Source organism: Lampris incognitus, chromosome 5 (genome assembly GCF_029633865.1).
Source record: "Lampris incognitus isolate fLamInc1 chromosome 5, fLamInc1.hap2, whole genome shotgun sequence".
NCBI lineage: Eukaryota > Metazoa > Chordata > Actinopteri > Lampriformes > Lampridae > Lampris > Lampris incognitus.
Window position 1 is genome coordinate 12308670 of NC_079215.1, and position 19781 is coordinate 12328450.

The 19781-nt window shown below is 41.1% G+C and overlaps 1 protein-coding gene across 1 annotated transcript; it reads left to right on the forward strand.

The window, feature by feature from the left end:
- Positions 1-690: 690 nt before the first annotated feature.
- osbp (oxysterol binding protein) lies at positions 691-19543 on the forward strand. The gene is made up of 16 exons (XM_056280025.1): positions 691-780; positions 3353-3523; positions 7616-7824; positions 8047-8209; positions 10486-10597; positions 10700-10898; positions 11370-11487; positions 11887-11944; positions 12050-12217; positions 12346-12591; positions 12807-12927; positions 13300-13403; positions 13799-13894; positions 15166-15350; positions 16513-16742; positions 18644-19543. Exons 2-16 carry the CDS (start codon positions 3390-3392, stop codon positions 18784-18786), a joined length of 2286 nt encoding a protein of 761 aa, XP_056136000.1. The 5' UTR covers positions 691-780; positions 3353-3389; the 3' UTR covers positions 18787-19543.
- The last annotated feature ends 238 nt before the right edge of the window (positions 19544-19781 follow it).

A 19781-nucleotide genomic window follows, 5' to 3' on the forward strand; every position in this document is an offset into this window, starting at 1 on the left:
TTGACTACATTGAACCTTGATAACTAAATATTTTTTAAGAGAATCGTTTTATTATTTTTTTTATTGAACAAAACATATAAACAAGAGAATATTACATCACAATAGGACAAAAAGTAGTTACAAAAATATAAATTATTTCACAATTAAAATTTACATATCCATAAAAATTTTAAAAAAAGCTCGAGATACAGGATTTAAGTTAAATTATACTCTTCACATAGTCTTCTGGTTTTGCTGGCTTTAGGATTCATACGTTCTTTTAAAGACCCTAAACAGGATGAAAGAAGTGCTTTGAATACGCTAATGTTTGGACGCTGGTCTGCAAATTTGGTACAATGAATATGAAATTTAGCAAATATTAATAGAAGGTTGATAATACACATTTTTTCTGAACTTATTTCCTCATTTTGTGACGGACCAAATAAAACATGTTGCATATCCAGTTTAGAAGAAGAGTCAATTTTGTTATTTATGAGATTATTTAGATCAATCCAAAAAAAACATGAGAGCAGGTACAATCCCAAAATAAATGACATATGGTTTCATCCACATTGCCACAAAAGGAACAGAGTGGTGTCAATATTCGTTTTATTATTATTATTACGTCACATCCGGTCACTGGGCCCCGGAACTAACGTTAGCGGCAAGGGAACCGAACCGACCCTATGTAGTTGCACCACTTGTTAGCTAGGTCGGTAAGCTAACGCTACTAAACTAGGACCCTGTTGCTGTGACGCGACAACGGTGCACAGTTTATGGCTGAAGTCGAGCCCAGCGAAGGTAACTATCTTAAAATTACTCGGCTTTATGATGTCGTCGGAAAAATAACGGAAGTGATAGTCGCCGCAGGGTGACGGTTGCGGAATTCGTCGCTAGCCCACGGCTTCATGCTGCAGTAGCCGACGTTAGCCGCCTTGGCTCGTATTGGTTACGGTCAATAAAAAGTAGTTACGGTTTACGCCTCTTCCTTCTATAAACCCGAATAGGGACGCCTTTTACCCATTGGGAAACGCGCGTCTATCACTGAATGCTGATCATTTTGAAAGTCGTAACATGTCAAGTAGGTAAAGAGACATTGTATCGTTAATGCTAGCTGGTTTGGAGTTGGCGTTAATGTAGCCAAAAAATGCCCCCCCCCCCGATATTTATTGCAATGTAGTCGTATTCCGTGACGTCATAGCAGGTGAATACAGATTAACGGGGAAGTGACTGCGCCGTATTGTGTGCCGTTTAAGGCCGGAACAAGCGAGCTAAAGTGGCTTAAACAAGTGTGTGTGTGGGGGGGGGTCGGACAGAAACGTCAAACCGTTTGAGGTCGCCAGTGTGTTGCAGATAATTGCAATCTGTGGATAAATTACACTGGTCTACAAAAATATAGTTGTTTTTTTTCTTGCATGGACTTTGGAAACTGTTTTTGGCTAATTTTGGGCTGCCGAATCCAAATCTGAGCTCAGATTTACTCTATCACATCACGTTTTCGTGCTATCTGTACGCTCCTTATTCAGGATTTTACAAAAATTGACCACGTAGTCTGGCAATCTTGGTGGGGATAAAAATGACCCCTATTCATTTCCTAAGTAATGTCATGCTAGGCTGAGTGTTTATTCATTCATTGTAATCAGTTTTGCATCTATCGATCTTCTAATGCAAGTGTTTTTTTTAACTTCGAGTGTAAAATTGCTGTTTTCTCGAAAATAATGATTTTTCATAGTTCAAAAACCTGATGTGATGGGCAAAAACTAATGCCAGATTTGGATTCAGCACCCAAAAGTTAGCTGGGTTTCGTTGAAAAACCCCATGCAAGAAAAATTGTGTTGATCAGTGTTATAATCTTCACCTTGGTTTATTTTTGTTAATTAATTCAACTCATCAAAAAAATACAGATTTTGAATATTTATTCGACATGGACAAATGAGTTTGTTATTGGCTTCTTTTTTTTTTTACCACTGGCTGCTGGTTTGGGAAATGCCCTCCTCTATTGTACAATGTTCAGGGCAGCACTCCCGTTAATATGTTGAATGTGAATGCTGTAATACGTTTAATACCAAAAGTGGCATATCAAATATGTAGCAAACCTGGCGCTACCCAATAAGCAACGAGCAAAATTACAATGAAATTAGTCAGTGACAATTCCTTTTGCTGGCATTGATGTGTATTGTGTATAATGTGGTGTTAGTGTATCCCAAAAATGTCTCTGGAGGAGGATTTTATTGTTTCATTTGTTTGTTTCATAACATTTATAAAAGTAAACAGGAATTCAGTGTGTGTGTGTGTGTGTGTGTGACTGTGACTTAATGAATTGTAAAGTGCTTTGAGTGGCTGTTGCAGCTCGAAAAGCGCTATATAAAATGCAGCTTGATAGATTGATCTCTGTTTCCACCCCATGATGCTTTCTCTTAGCTTCAATGTCCATGTCTTAATTCACTCAAACCATGTTTGCAGCTTTTGAAATATCTAGCCTATGGCGACGTCTCATCTTTATTGAGTAATGAACATTTGTGTTCACAAATTCCTATTTTAAATGCTATTTTCAGCTTTACCTGCTTTAACCTTTAGCCTGTTTACCCATGATAGGGTTGCTGAGCATGGATGCTCTGTTTAATTAAGCTATGCCCTGCTTCACATTCACACAGTTACACACATTTCACAGCTGGAAGCTGCTCAGTACAACTTCTAATGTATGCAACTGAGCAGCTCCACGGGAGCAGCTGGGGGTTAACTGACTTGCCCAAGGGTACTTCAACAGTGAATCATTCATTCTTGTCCCTGCCCAGATTGCTTGATACAAGTTACCTGGACATTTTAGCAGATAAACCACATACTAAGTGTTACACATGATTCTGCTACTTAAATCTCAATCCCTATTTTGGGGCGAATGAAATGGTTTCCTTTCATCATACAGCTGAGGAAATGTGAAAAAAAAATAATGGACAGACTTTTTTGACATGTATGATTTCAACAAATAATCGCTTAAATAGAATGCCATTTGTAACAAAATCTGGTTTGTCAATTAACTTTTTTATTGCCTAATTTAAGTAGTTGCCTTTGTAACCAACTTGCTTTAAGGTAAGAGAAACCCAAGGCTAAAATGCAGTGTGTTCTTGCCAGAAAAGAGTAAGAGATAGATTTATTCTGAATCTGTCTTTGCTTTGGAATTTAGCAAGCTTTGCCTTAATGCTGTTGATTACTAACCAAAAAAATATGTGATGTTAAATCTTTGCCCATCACAGCAAATGTGTTGTGCATCACTTTCACTGTCCAACATACTATGTTATCCTGTGGTACATTAGCATTAGCATTGTAAAGTATAAGTAAATAGTGCGCATCTTGATTATATGGCTTATCACCACAGACTCTAAACTCACTCAGTGAAGCTGCGGGCTATTGTGATGTCTGAGCCCAAGCCACCCACACCCACCCCTGGAGACACATACAAGGGCTGGCTTTTCAAGTGGACCAACTACATAAAGGGTTACCAAAGACGATGGTTTGTTCTGAGCAACGGTCTGCTCTCTTATTACAGGTGAGACCTGTCAAACCCGTACAGGTAATAGTCGGGGAGTTTTTCTTTGTGTTTTGTTCTCATTTAAGTTGCATTCCAGTATTGCCCTGTAAAGTAGTTGGAATTAAAGTAGTAATAAACGTTAGCTGACAGTGATAACGGAACTGATAGTGATGTAGGGCTTGTGAGCATACTGGAAAATGAGTCAAAGTAAGATGCTGCTTCAATTCTGGATCAAATAGAAGGAGCCCTCCTGACTATCCAAGCACATATGTTAATGTTAGAGGATTTACAATATATTTTTAAGTGACTTAGAGCATCTTCCTTCATGTGGTTTTTGGATTTTCTCTGAATTTTGATTCATTCTCCTGTGACCGCTATTAAGACTGAACACAGAGAGACACAGTAACCAGTGTTTCTTATATACGAGTGTTATTTATGCTTGTATTTAAACATGTCTAAATGTTTGATATCATTTGACTGTCTAAAATATTGCAGTTGTTTGTCCAACAATTTTGAATCATCACTAGGAGTTCTAATACTGGTTTAGAAATGTCTTCTTTCAGGTTTTGATCTATTATTTTATGGGGTTCTTAGGTTTTCCTAGTCCCCCTTGCTGTAGTACTTAACCACATTCAAGGATTGAGAAACAAACCACAAAGCTTTTGCCTCTCAGAGATTCAATTACATTTAGAGATTTAACAAGATTATATATTGTATACAGTTCATATTTCAACAAGAGAGAGGAACACAGGGTGACATATAAGAGTGGAGGAAAGTGCACACAGGTGGACTGTATCTTATGTAGGAGGCACCATCTTAAAGAGATTGGAGACTGCAAGGTGGTCACAGGGGAGAACGTAGCTAGACAGCATCGGGTGGTGGTCTGTAGGATAACTGGAGACCAAGAAGAGGAAGAGAGTGAAAGCAGAGCCAAGGATCAAATGCTGGAAGTTGAAGAAGGAAGACTGTTGTGTGGAGTTCAGGGAGGAGTTAAGACAGACACTAGGTGGTAGTGAAGAGTTGCTGGATGGCTGGGCAAACACTGCAGAAATAGTGAGGGAGACAGCTAGGAAGGTATTTGGTATGTCATCTGGACAGAGGAAGGAAGACAAGGAGACTTGATGGTGGAATGAGGAAGTACAGAAAAGTACACAAAGGAAGAGGTTGGCAAAGAAGACGTGGGATTGTCGGAGAGATTAAGAAAGTAGGAGTAAAAGGAGATGTGGCGTAAAGTGAAGAGAGCGGTGGCGAGAGGTTGGACACTAAGGAAGGAGAAAAGGAAAGACTTGTACCCATTGGCTAGACAGAGGGACAGAGCTGGGAAGGATGTGCAGCAGGTTAGGACGATCAAGGATAGAGCTGGAAATGTGCTGACAAGCGAGGAGAGTGTGTTGAGAAGGTGGAAGGAGTACTTTGAGGGCCTGATTAATGAAGCTGATCAGCCACTGCATAAAGATATGGGAAAGAGCAGTAGAAGCTAGGTTAAGACAAGAGGTGATGATTAGCGAGCAGCAGTATGGTTTTATGCCAGGAAAAAGCACCACAGATATGATGTTTATTTTGAGAATGTTGTTGAATTATAGAGAAGGTCAGAGGTGTGGTATTGTATGAGGCGGTCAGGAATGGCAGAAAAATATATGAGTTGTGCAGGATCTGTATGAGGGCAGTGAGAGAGTGGTGAGGTGTGCAGTAGGAATGACAGATGGGTTCAAGGTGGAGATGGGATTACATCAAGGATTAGTTCTGATCCCTTTCTTGTTTGCAATGGTGATGGACAGGTTGACGGACGATATCAGACAGGAGTCTCCGTGGACTATGATGTTCGCGGATGACATTGTGATCTGTAGCAAGAGTAGGGAGCAGGTTGAGGGGAGCCTGGAGAGGTGGAGGTATGCACTGCAGAGAAGAGGAATGAAAGTCTGTAGGAGCAGGGCGTCAGACTAACTTTTCCCCTGGTAGCACTGGTGCTACCAACTTTCTCAGTTGGCCGCACCAGCACATAATTTGGTCGCACCCTTTTTTTCTCTCGGTAACGCACGGTACCACTCAATGACCTTGCATGCTGATGAATAGTTGTATTAATTTGCATACCACAGTGACTCGAGATTTGATATTTGTAAAAATATTTTAATCTGAACATGAAGTTGCTGTGCCACAAGAAGTGGCTGACAAAATAGTGTGGAAGAGAGTGTGGAAGAGAGGTGAAGAAGAGCATGTAGGCAGGGTGGAGTGGTTGGAGAAGAGTGTCAGGAGGGATTTGCGACAGAAGGGTACCAACAAGAGTTAAAGGGAAGGTTTACAAAATGGTTGTGAGACCAGCTATGTTGTATGGTGTGGAGACGGTGACACTGACGAAAAGACGGCAGGCCGAGCTGGAGGCGGCAGAGTTGACGATGCTAAGATTTTCATTGGGAGTGACGAAGAAGGACAGGATTAGGAATGAGTGTATTAGAGGGACAGCTCAGGTTGGACAGTTTGGAGGCAAAGCAAGAGAGGCAAGATTGAGATGGTTTGGGTGCTGGGTATATTGGGAGAAGGATGCTGAAGATGGAGTTGCCAGACAAGAGGAAAAGAGGAAGGCGAAAGAGGAGGTTTATGGATGCGGTGAGGGAGGACATGCAGGTGGCTGGTGTGACAGACGAAGATGCAGAGGACAGGAAGAGATGGAAACGAAGGATCCGCTGTGGCGATCCCTAGCGGGAGCTGCTAACAGTAGTAGTAGTAGTAGTAGTAAATAAATTGTATACAGTTACTCCAAGGAGTTTATACACTACAGGTTTGGTTGCTCTTCTGATTTTCTATCCATCTGTCTGTCTGTCTGCCTGCCTGTCTGTCTGTCTGTCTAAAGTTTATATAATATCCGATGTTATTAATTTTCAAACATGCTTAGGAAGATCTATTTGGTCAGGGATAACCAACATGTATGAATCAAATACAAACCCCAATTCCAATGAAGTTGGGACGTTGTGTAAAACGTGAATAAAAACAGAATACAATGATTTGCAAAACCTTTTCGGCCTATATTCAATTGAATACACTACAAAGACAAGATATTTAATGTTCAAACTGATAAACTTTATTGTTTTTTTGCAAATTTTCACTGAATTTGATGCCTGCAACACGTTCCAAAGAAGCTGGGACAGGGGCAACAAAAGACTGGGAAAGTTGAGGAATGCTCAAAAAACACCTGTTTGGAACATTCCACAGGTGAACAGGTTAATTGGAAACAGGCGAGTGCCATGATTGGGTATAAAAGGAGCTTCCCGAAAGGCTCAGTCGTTCACAAGCAAGGATGGGGCAAGGGTCACCACTTTGTGAACAACTGCGTGAGCAAATAGTCCAACAGTTTAAGAACAATAACAACAATTTAGGGATTTCATCATCTACAGCCCATAATATCATCAAAAGATTCAGAGAATCCGGAGAAATCTCTGCACGTAAGGGGCAAGGCCGAAAACCAACATTGAATGCCCATGACTTTCGATCTCTCAGGCGGCACTGCATTAAAAACCGACATCATTCTGTAAAGGATCTTACCACGTGGGCTCAGGAACACTTGGGAAAACCATTGTTTATCAGTTTGAACATTAAACATCTTGTCTTTGTAGTGTATTCAATTGAATATAGGTCGAAAAAGATTTGCAAATCATTGTATTCTGTTTTTATTTACGTTTTACACAACATCCCAACTTCATTGGAGTTGGGGTTTGTAGACAGCTAGGTAGGAAGAATGTAGTCAGAAGACGGATGCACACTGGAAAAAACAAACCAGACAAAATATGTAACAGATGTTCAAACTACTAGTACTACCACTACCATGGTAAATTTAATTGCTTAAAGATGTATGATAGAATTGCTGCCAGCTTTATTAGTCCTTTATGGCTTATCAGCAAATCACCAAAAATGCACAATAAATCCTTCATTTGTTAAGAAATTTGAAATTGGTCAATATTCCTTGTACAAATGGAAAATACCTTATAATTCAGTTATTCTCTTACTGGATTGTATTTCTTGCTCCACAAAATTTTTTTTTAACTCATTGCATCGACACTTACACCATTCCAATATTTCACTTACTTCCATTTCTTGACACCCCCCCCCCCCCCGTAGGACCCAGGCTGAAATGGGGCACACATGCCGGGGTACAATCAACTTGGCTACAGCCAACATTGCTGTGGAGGATTCGTGCAATTTTGTCATTTCCAATGGTGGAGCACAGACCTACCACTTAAAGGCCAGCTCTGAGGTGGAGCGCCAGCGCTGGATCACTGCCCTGGAGCTGGCCAAGGCGAAGGCCGTCCACATGCAAGCAGAGTCCGGTGAGAGAGGGAAGATGGGTGGGTGGTGGAGGAGGGCATCATTGGGAGATTCACAGAAAAATAAGAAAATCCTGCTTCAGTTTGGCAGTTTGGTTTGTATTTTGTACAAAGTGTTGCTATAAATGTCTCCTTTTATCAGTCTATCGATCGATTGTGGCATTTTCTCATGATTGTCATCTTGACTGTATGTTTTTGGTGAGACCTCTCTGTCCTATCCCCCAGATGACTCTGGCGACGACTGTCCTACAACGGTCCCTACTTCAGGGCAGGGTGGAGGCTGTCGTAACGCTGAGGTCCAATCTACACTTCGCACTCTGAACAGCAAGGTTGAGGACCTGAGCACTTGCAATGACCTCATTGCCAAGCATGGCTCTGCCCTTCAAAGGTTTGGGTTGAATCCGTCTCTCATTATACTAAATAACAGTTGGAGGTAGGGGTATTGTAATATACCAGTATTGACAATAACCGTGATATTTTAAAAATGAAACTTAGATATCATGTTAATAATACACATCTAATCATAATAATGTGTAAATAATCCAGCGCCTCTTAAATCGTTTTTGCTTCTTTCTGTTCTCCCTTTGTCTCCCTCCCGCAAACCCCCCCCCCCACACACACACACACACACACATCTGACATGACGCTGTGACGCAGTAACTACCTAGCTAGCTACTACCACAGTGTGTGGATACAACTGCCGTGCAAAATCATGTCATGAAAAATGGAAAGAGGAAAAAATTATGTAAGGACATGGTCAGTGGACATTAAATCACAGTATATCGGAGTGATTAGTTGTCAGCCTGTGGTCTCACACACAAAACTCTCTGTCCCCTGCTTATTATTATTTTTTCAAATTTTCTATAGATATCGCGAGGGCAGCATGGTGACCCAGTGGTTAGCACTGTTGCTTCACAACAAGAAGGTCCTGGGTTCAAACCCCGGGCCGTCCCAGGTCCTTTCTGTGTGGAGTTTGCATGTTCTCCCCTTGTCAGCATGGGTTTCCTCCAGTTGCTCCGGTTTCTTCCCACCATCAAAAAGACATGCATGTTAGGGTTAATACTCCTGTATGTGCCCCTGACCAAGGCAATGGAAAGAACTGGAGTTGGTCCCCGGGCGCCGCAGCTGCCAACTGCTCCTATACAATAGGATGGGTTAAATGCAGAGAACAAATTCATTGTAAGAATACAATGACAAAATAAAGTGACTGTCTTTCTTTCATAATATCATTATCATGCAGTCTTTTGGCCACAATAATCGTGTAATGAAAATCTGATATCATGACACCCCTAGTTGGAGGGCTGCACCAAAATTTGGCAGTCTTTTTTGCATTGGCTGTAATGAGAACTTTAGGCTATTGGTTGATAAATGGGGAAAATATATATACCAAAATATTGGTTAGTCTGTTTGTTGCGTTTTTGTGGTTGTCCTACTGTCTTTAAGCAACCTATGTGGCCTGCATTACTCGACACACTGTGCATCTCTGGTGCTGTGAATGAATTACTGTCTGATGCCCTAATGTATGCTATCATGAAAGAGTCATTTCATGGATCCTGATAGGGACAAAAAAGCAACTGATTGAAAATATTGTACTGAAATATCAAGAGGGGGCACGTCGCCAAAGACTTTCTCGCCTACATATTCACAATACTGCCTGACTATATTACATCTTGACCAGTGTTGACTACAACAAAGCAGTGTCCCATGGATCTTCCCACTTCCAAAATTATAAGTAAATAGGCGACCACAGTCTTTAAAAATGCAAAGAAAGTTCTGAAACAAATACTTTTTTCATCCGTTGTCTTGAAATTTAACTTTCAGCAAAAGGCATAATTCAAAGCACAATGCATTCAAATTATGCAATGCAAATTATGCAAAAATGTAAACACAACACTGGACTGGAGCATACGACAGCATGTACCAGTTCCAGCCGGTATTAAAACAACTTCCCATGGCCTTTGGAGAAGAGTGGGACAACCTTCCATAAGCCACAGTAGGCAACCTGAGCAACTCGGTGCAAAGCAGATTTGCTGGACCAGGCAAATGGTGGTCACACTGGACGCTGACTCATACTCTGTTTTATGACCCCACCTTGTTTTGGGCGTCATCTGTGACCAACTGAGGTATATTTGTAGCCAAAATAATGGGAAATCAATAGATGAGTACCTACTAAAACATTTTTCAGCTGATGTGTTTCTATTTATGATCTCCAGTTTCATAAAATCTTTGAAATAATCGAGTGTTACATTAAAATTGTTGCTCAGTATATTTTCTTTAATATTATTTCAAAAGCTTAGAAATACCTGCTAAAATGTTTTGTTCCATACGGTACAGGCCAAGAATTTATATTTCGAAGCATCACTAACTAGTTGTAATGAGATGGGGGAGGAGGGGAGGAGGAAGGTGTCTTGCAATTTACATTTCGAAGCATCACTAACTAGTTGTAATGAGATGGGGGGGGTGTCTTGCAAGCTCTGTCAAACTGTTGGGATGTTATCCATAAACAAAATGCTTGAATGCAGTGGTGGCAAAACAGCAAGTATATCCACTACCAATAGTTTTTGTTTTGTTTTGCTGTGGAAAAATTCTCTAAATAGTATTTAATACAGATATGGCTCTGCTGAAACAAACTTTCCCCTTCCTTATTTTGTTCATTCCCCCAAGGTCCCTGTCAGAGCTGGAAGGGATTTCTCTGGGTGCAGACACCGGGGAGAAGATCAGACAGGTGACAGAGAGGGCCACGTTGTTCCGAATCACCTCTAACGCTATGATCAATGTAAGTTATTCAAGGTTTTTTTTTTTTTTATTGATAAAGCCAAACCTTTTTCTTAAGGTTCCTGCTGAAATGTTGCTCTTGGGTATGGCATGCCCCCTACAGGCATGCAGGGACTTCCTCGCTCTGGCCCAGGGCCATAGTAAGCGCTGGCAGAAGGCCTTACAGGCAGAGAGGGACCAGCGAGTAAGGCTGGAGGAGACTCTGGAGCAGCTGGCCAAGCAGCACAACCACCTGGAAAGGGCCTTCAGAGGGGCTACAGTACTGCCCCCTTCACTCAGCAACCCTACCATAGACAACAAGGGTAAGGCTCTCATCACTTACTTGGTCTCACGTCTGATCTTTTATGCTGGCATATGCCATATGACGCTTGACTAAGTATATTTTTACTTTTTATATTTTCTTGAATTTTGTGTCACGGTAAGCAAAATAACAAGTCAAATTCCTGGTATGTGAAAACGTACTTTGCAAAACAGATTTTGTGATCTTCTCACTCCTGAGACAGTAAGAAATACAATGCGGATACGCTGCCAGAATTTGATTCAGTTGATTAAGCACTAGATAGGTTTTATTTGACCTAGAGCTGTTTGACATAGGTTTACAGTTGAAAGATTCAAATAAGTCAATTGGGATTAAAATGTAAAAAAAAATTAACATGGACTTAGTTTATTGGTCAATTCTTCTTGAAGCGGGGTGGCCATTACTGGAGGTTGACTTTGTGGATTCCTTTTTTTTTCTTTTTTTTTTTTGTCTATATTTTTCCTTTTCACCCCAGGGTCTGGTGGTTCAGGGAAGGGTGATGCCAGTGATGAGGATGACGAAAATGAATTCTTTGATGCCATGGAAGACCCAGCAGAGTTCATTACTGTTCCTGCTGACCCCAAATACCACAGGTCTGCATCTTCCTCTTGCTATTTTTTGTCGTTCACCCCCTATTTGCCCATCTTTTATTTACATACACCTACTACTACTACTTTTGGCTGCTCCCGTTAGGGGTCGCCACAGCAGATCATCCATTTCTTCCTGTCCTCTGCATCTTCCCCTGTCACGCCAGCCACCTGCATGTCCTCCCTCACCACATCCATAAACCTCCTCTTTGGCCTTCCTCTTTTCCTCTTCCCTGGCAGCCCCATATTCAGCATCCTTCTCCCAATATACCCAGCATCTCTCCTCCACACATGTCCAAGCCATCTCAATCTTGCCTCTCTTGCTTTGTCTCCAGTCTTTTATTTACATACATGTTGTGTTCTTTTTATCTTCTTAAAGTTATTATGTTTTCCTTTATACACCAGGAGGTCAGGCAGTAATGTCAGCGGGATCAGCAGTGAGCTTGGAATGGATGATCAGTCAGTAAGTGTTTATGAATATTTTATTGGTATTTTTAGAATCAAACTGTACATCCTAGAAATTCTGACCCACCTGACACTTCAACCACTCTTCTTTTTTGTTTCCCAGTTTGACGAACAGTCTTTGGCATCCAACCCAGAGTCTCCACAGCCACTGGAAGTGGAGCCAGTAAGAAAAAGACGGACCCGTGTCCCTGACAAGCCCAACTATTCCCTAAATCTGTGGAGCATCATGAAGAATTGCATTGGAAAGGAACTCTCAAAGATACCGATGCCTGTAAGAATTAGTGTTTGTATGTGCATCGGCTCTTTAAACAATTCTTCATAGTCCCTTGTGAGGGTAAACAGAATTCCTGTTATCAGTCAATCTCGCTCTCACTCTCTTTCCTGGCACCATGCCACTAGGTGAATTTCAACGAGCCTATCTCCATGCTGCAACGTCTCTCTGAAGACTTGGAGTATTACGAGCTGCTGGATAAGGCTGCTAAGTGTCAGAACTCGCTTGAGCAGCTGTGCTATGTGGCTGCATTCACTGTCTCCTCCTACTCCACCACTGTTCACCGCACAGGCAAACCCTTCAATCCCCTTCTAGGGGAAACCTTTGAGTTGGACCGACTCAGAGAAAGTGGTTACCGCTCTCTCTGTGAACAGGTGAGGAAGGAAATACAATGAACGACATTGTGAACCTGGATTTCAGCATGTGGCCGTTCTACTGCATAAAGCAGAGATTGCAGCAATTATAAGTTAATACCCACCTTACTCTTATCATAGAAATCAATCTTTTTTTTTTTAGATAGTGCAGCCTCATCTATGTCTTTTCCTTCCTTTACCCATCCTTTGCTTCTGCTTCTCTCTCCATTCCCTAGGTGAGTCACCATCCCCCTGCTGCTGCCCACCATGCGATCTCTGAGAAAGGCTGGACCCTCAGACAAGAAATTGCATTGGCCAGCAAGTTTAGAGGAAAATATCTCTCCATCATGCCTTTGGGTAAGCTTGGCTTCAAATGCCAATTAGAAAACCATAACAATACCAGCTGTATTACATGAATATCAGTTGTTGTTTTTTCATTAGTATTGCTTTAGTGTTGTAGTTGGTAGCCTGTGAACCCGGTAGTCTTTGAAAAATTCATTATCATGTTTAAATAATAGATTCAATATATTGATTAGATAGAAAATTGACTGTTGAAGAGCTTAGCACATTCATATTTACACACAGTCTGGTTAAAACTAAAAGAAAAGAACCAGGGTTCACAAAAGTCCATCTTGGGGATCACAGCTCATGAGCATGATTCTGTGTTTTCAGTCATCAAGTAAAAAAAAAAAAAGCTTTTCTAAAATTACTTTCCATACCGATCTCCAGGTTCCATCCAGTGCATATTTGAAAAGAGCAACAATCACTATTCTTGGAAGAAAGTCACTACCACAGTACACAACATCATTGTTGGAAAACTGTGGATTGACCAGGTAACATACAGCTCAGATGGTAACCTCGGTGAAGGCACCGTCAAATCAATACCTGCAAATAAAATTTAGAAACTTGCGTTATTATATATTATCTTATCAGACAGAGCATCTTGGGGTTTTTTTTTCTTAAACATCATTATACTAACAACACCTTTACTTGACATCACTGGATACCACATTATACTTACACCATTTCTGTTATGATGGCATTACAAATACTTATGATTAAGTCTAAAGTAAAGCTGGTGTCTATTTTCTGGAACATGCAAGATAGCAGATGGAAGTCACCGTAAATGCTGTTTAAATAAAGTTTTACTCATTGCTCTGTTCATCTTTTAACCTTTGAGGTCCTCGATAGAAACACATTTTGACTCTTGTCATTCCTGTCCCCTCAGTCAGGGGAGATAGATGTGGTGAACCACAGGACAGGAGATCGCTGCCATCTCAAGTTTGCTCCCTACAGTTACTTCTCCAGAGATGTAGCCAGAAAGGTGGGTCTGTTATTTCTTTTCAAAACGTTTCCTCGGATTTCAGTTGTTCAGTATAAAAATGCATTTAGCTCAATGAATGTAAGCTTCCACCAGTGTTGCAGTCTGGCATAGTGTCTCAAGCTCCAAGTCCAGTGTCCAAGTTTGTTCCTAGGATCATATCCAGGTTCATATAGATTATATCTACTCTATTAAAAGTCCAAGTACTCTATTTGAGTTCAGGTTATCCATGCCAAAACAAAAAGAAATGAACACTACGATTGCTGTTTTAGTTGCGATAGTTACCTTTGCATCAGCACGACTTGCAATCCCACTCCAAGGCAGCAGTACTAAGCATATCGGTGTTTGTGTTGCCGTTAAAATTTTCTAAGAATAAGTCTCCATGTATGTTTCTAACCAACTAATCAGATGCAGGGAGCGCCCCAGTGGTTCACCTGGTAGGGCGTGTACCACATAAGGCTGAGTCCTTACCTCAGCGGCCTGGGTTCGAATCCAGCCCTGGGCCCCTTTGCTGCATGTCATCCCCTCTCTCTCCCCTGCCTTTCCTGTCTCTTGCTCTGCTATCACTATCCAATAAAGGCAGAAAATATTGGGGGGGGAAAAACTAATCAAATGCAGAGTAAGGGAAAATCTGCAAAATGTGTAGCCCTCATTTAAGGTAATAAAGTCCAAAGGTCAAGTTTGAGTCCTCAGTATTCAGGTTAGTTTATTTGCCAAAATCTGGACTCAAGTATGTTTACAACACTGGCCTTCACAATAGTGTTTGTTTTTATTTATGACTGCATCATTAAATTATTGAAAGGAGGCACTAAATGGAAACGTCAGAACCCTGTAACTTGCCATATGACAACATCACCATAATGTTGTGATGAAGCCTTGAAATCAAGAGGATGAGCATTGGACTACCACTGCAACTGGTAAACAAAGCTGATAGCAAAGCCAAGCTATCCTAATTTGTATTAGCATTGTCCATGGTATGTAATTCTTTTTACTATTATTTCTTTTCATTGTGAGATGCAATTAAAAGCAATCTCCAGTGGCTGTAGAAAGTAGACACTAGAGTACAGCAGACAATTTGCAACTCAGATCAGACCATCTAGTAATATTCTCTTAACCGGTGAACAATTGAAAAGCAACAAAAAGGACAAAATTACATCTATCTTGATGCTCTTCAATAATCAAAAGTGATGTTACAAACCCCTGTTCTGTTATTTGAATATGAGTTATTGGATAACTTTTATTACATCCTTCACTGAAAGCTATTTACCTCTCAGGTTACAGGTGTGGTCACAGACAAGGATGGGAAGGCTCATTACGTGCTGTCAGGAACGTGGGATGAAAAAATTGAGTTTTCCAGGGTTATGCAAAGTAGTAAAGGCGAGAACGGTGCCGAGGGCAAACAAAGGACCGTCTACCAGACCCTTAAAGCCAAAGAAATATGGAGAAAGAACCCTCTACCGTAAGTCAGTGTGATTGATGGAGAATGGTGAAAATGTAAACTTTAGAACTGCGTGGGTGTTTCTCAAACAAGAACTATAGGTAAACCAGAGAGGTTAGCAGGTTTTGGTGCCTCGGCTTCTTAACATTTTTCATTAACAGTCTTGAGTCATGAGGCAATCCGAGCCATCTGACATTGATCTGTGCAGGAAATAAGACAATTCTCATTTTAGCAGGTTTTTACATTGTGGGCCGAGGTGCAGTCTTACACGTTAAATGAAAAGAGGGTTTTGTGGAAACATATTCATTCCGTATTAATGAATCAGAACTTAGGGTATACCTATCTGTTGTCTTTGGAAATGTGTGCTTGTGAATAGGGCTGTGCGATATGATGATATATATCATGTGACGATAGAAAATCATCTTATCATTTCATATTATGCTCTATCATTTATTTCGCTGTCGCAAATTACAGGAATATTTTTCATCATTTGGCATCTGTCCAACCTTTGCCCAGATTACATTAATAAATTACTCTTATTGGCACGGATTACAGAATAAATTACTCTTATTGGCTTTTTACTCATGAAGCTTTTATTGCACTTGCAGTAACATGACTAGTGTAGTTGTCATCATCTCTCCACTGCTGTCTGTCTCCTCCGCTCCGCTGAGCTCCGAGTGTGGAAGGGCTGAGCCCCGCCCGCGGTGAAACCGAGAGCAGAGGAGACGAGAAACTAACACTACCATAAATGACAGCAAAACACAGTAGAGACTGTGTTTGTTTGTTATTCGCCTAATTTATGTGCAGTTATTTCCATTTCAGCTCAGTGTGAGAGTTTCTACTGCGTTTTGCTCTCATTTATGGTCACGCTACTCTCCTCTGCTCTGTTTCAGCAAGGGCGGGGCTGGCCCTCCACAAACACACATGCAGTGTGTCCACATGCTGGGAGCACAGACCAGAAACTATTTATTCATTGAATTTCTAGAAAATGTGCTATATCGTGATATGTATTGTTATGCGGCTACAAAATGACCTACATTGGGATATGAGAGTTTGGTCATATCACACAGCCCTACTTGTGAACCACACTTGATGGCAATTCAGAAAAAAACTTTAATAAGCACCAGTATCAGTTCCATATACTTCTTTCACCTTATGCCTACCCACTTCTTCCTGTCCCTAGAGAGGGCGCAGAAACAATGTACTACTTTTCTTCCCTGGCCTTGACACTAAATGAACCTGAAGAAGGAGTTGCACCAACAGACAGTCGGCGGCGACCTGACCAGAGGTTAATGGAGGCAGGGCGTTGGGATGAGGCCAATGCTGAGAAGCAAAGGTTAGAGGAGAAGCAGCGTATTGCCCGACGAGAGAGGGAGAGGGAGGCTAACAGGGCGTCCAATCCACCTGAGGAGGGTAAGAAAAAAGATAAGTAAGGAAGAGTGTGTTGGGGGGGGGGCATTGACTGAAAGGGAACAAAGGTGATGAGAAGGAAATCACTTGTACATGGTAAACAGAGTGATTGTCTCGTGTTTCTGTCCCACAGTGTTTCTCCGTCCTATCATCTTTTTCACACTTTGGCAGTTTTCATGTGTCTGTTCACTCGTCTGTTTGCTTTGTCTGGTTTCACTTGTCTTGTCTCTGTCTTTACCCCAAGCTGTCACTGAGGATGTCATCACTGACTCGCATTTGAAAAGCAAGTACTTCTCTTAGTCTCTTGCTCTCTCAGTTATCATTCTCTTATCAGTCATGAGCAAAAAAACGCATCTTTGGACTACTTTCCCATGAAAACTTTACCTGTTAAATGTTTTGTGCATCCCCTTATGAAATACTCCACCCCCCCATTTTCCCATCCATTTATGTTCCATTTAGCTGACGCAGTGGATATTGGCACTGAAGCAAGTGAGGTTTCGGATGAAAGCAAGTATCCCATCTGCCCTTCTGATTTGTTTTCTGCTGACTTTTTAGATAAAAAAAAATGTATTTCCACCTCGTACCCTCACTGTGTTGGAGGGTAAACAATGTTCTCAGCTAACAGTGTAGAAGTTCAGGTGACTCATTTTGGTTTTGTGTTTATTGTAATGATTTCATTCTTTTTGTTTGTGGCTGCTTAGCAGACACAGAGGACTCCCTTACCCCTACTGCATGCAAGTAGCCGCTTATGTTTCACTCTCTGTTGCTCTGTCTCTGCCTGTATTATGTTGACATCTTCAGATCATACTCATTTATCTGTGTTCCTTTCTTTCTCAACATATATCATTCCTTCTCTTATTACAGCCCCTCGTGGACCGCCTCTTTCCCCTTATTTAAGCAAGTATTTCTCTCCTGATGCAAAAATGTCATTATTTTAGAGTTTAAAGCCTATTCGGTTTTTTTAAGTAGCTCTTTAAGAAGAGCCCTTTCTAGATATTTTGTCATACCCTTCATACGTCCTTTCCGTCTTGTTTTCGTTCAGCTGAAGGCATGGAAAGTCCTTATGGAGCTCCTGTCAAAAGCAAGTAACATAAGTCTTGCCCGCTCATGTTCTCTTTTTGCAGTCCCAGTTGTAGCTGATTTTAGCATAGCATAGCAACAGTGACATAGGGTAGTGTTTTAGTGTTTGATAGTCACCTACATTGTTGTGTGAAGCAGAGTTAGAAACCATTTGTAAAAACAGGTCGTTTGGGTGGTGCAGTGGACTAATATTCTGTTAGTGTCCCAACGCTGAAGTTTAACATTTGAATCTCAGTGACGCTCATGGCTTGGCTGGGTGTTACAGGGCGGAATTGGCAGTGCTCCGGGACAAGGAATCTGTAGGGGTAATGGATCCCACTGTTGCAGCTACTGACTCTTCCAGGCAGTAGGGTGTTTACACAGCTGCAGATAAATCTGGGAAAAGTAGTGTGAGCCTCTACACGTGTTATGTGCAGAGAAACCTGCAGCTGGCAGTTGAAAAGAAGTGACTGATGACTTCACATATGTCAGAGAATACACATGGGAGTCTAATGAATCTGGAAATCTAGTGAAAATACACAACAACAAAAAACATCCCACAAAGTCAAATTCTTCACATGTGCAAATGTATTTGGCTATCATTAAAACATTTTAAATACAAATTCAGTCACCTGCTAAATTTGTGTTTAGAAGAAGTAATCAAATTTGAAATGTCTACGATACTTCCAGGACTACAAAAACCCATATTCTTTCTGTCAATCGTCCCAAAACTGTCTAGCACACTGCCGGATTCTTTACTATGCTGTCATGGTTCACTGGCACTCAAAACCTTCAACTAGGGTGCCTGAAAACGCTTAAGACTAGGTTGTTTCTTGTTTCCCCAGGCACCCACCAGGACAATTACCAAGCACTATGGTTCAAGAAAATAGATGATCCCATATCTGGAGAGACCCTGCACGTCTACAGTGGAGGTTACTGGGAAGCTAAGGATCAAGGCAGCTGGGACATGTGCCCTGACATTTTCTGATCAAGGCTTTATCAGCCCCTTCCCCACCAAAGTAGATGAGCTACACGGAAAAGAAGATGGTAAGAGTCACTCTCCAAAACATGAACCACAGCGGAGATGCAAGCATGAAGTCAACAAGGCTGCATCTATTCTTACCGCCAGCTCCAGAGTACAACTTAACTCAGGCCCATTCTCATTTCATGGGGATGGAAGATTTAGAACAGACTATTAACGCCATCACAGGGGGATAAGGGGAGCATTGACTGATCTTCTGTCTCGATCCTCAACAAAATGGTCACTTACCTGGATTCTCTCCCCCTTTACTGCCTATGGAACACTTTTGTTTATTCTCAATGACTTTTTCACATTCCCTTCAGGTGGATGTGAACTGAGCTGTTTGAAACCCTCGTTTCCATTTGATAACACCTGATGCTCTAATTAAATCAGTGATATGGTGAAGACATATTATAAGCACAACAGATTCATCTAAAAAAAACCTCCATAATCAAACATTGGCACTAAATTTGTATTGGTGCTGTAGCCTGAAAATACTAATGGCACCAGTGCCAGTAGCAAAAAAAAAAGAAAGAAAGAAAAAAAGGTGACACTAGAGCAATCTCTTTCATTTTTGTTTGCTGTATTTTTGTTTGTCTATTTTGTTGTGTCTTCCTCTGTTTTTGTATATTCATGTATTTCTGAAAAACCAATTTTTTTGAAATTGGTGTTTGGAAGCATAGGACTGTCTGAAATTGAAAGTCCTATTAAACACTGAAGCTGGTTTACTCTGGTCCTAAAGTTAAAGATGAAATGCTCTAAATCACCCGTTTCACCACCAAGTGAGATTAATTTAAGACATGTGGAATATAAACCCTCTGTGGGCATGTGTGACGCATCTGCTTTTCCCCTCAATAGGAGCTGTCACTCCTGTAGGTGGTTGTTTAATGGGTTGCTTCCAAATGCCTGTGTAATAGTAAGAGAAATGCAGTGTATTTGAACAATCTGTGATTAAGCGATTG

Bases quoted from the DNA above. Each gene is read 5' to 3' on its own strand.
- osbp (XM_056280025.1), top strand. From the start codon at position 3,390: ATGTCTGAGCCCAAGCCACCCACACCCACCCCTGGAGACACATACAAG. The intron at 10,899-11,369 runs GTAAGGCTCTCA...TTTTCACCCCAG, and splicing joins CCCTACCATAGACAACAAGG to GGTCTGGTGGTTCAGGGAAG. The intron at 15,351-16,512 runs GTAAGTCAGTGT...TCCTGTCCCTAG, and splicing joins TGGAGAAAGAACCCTCTACC to AGAGGGCGCAGAAACAATGT.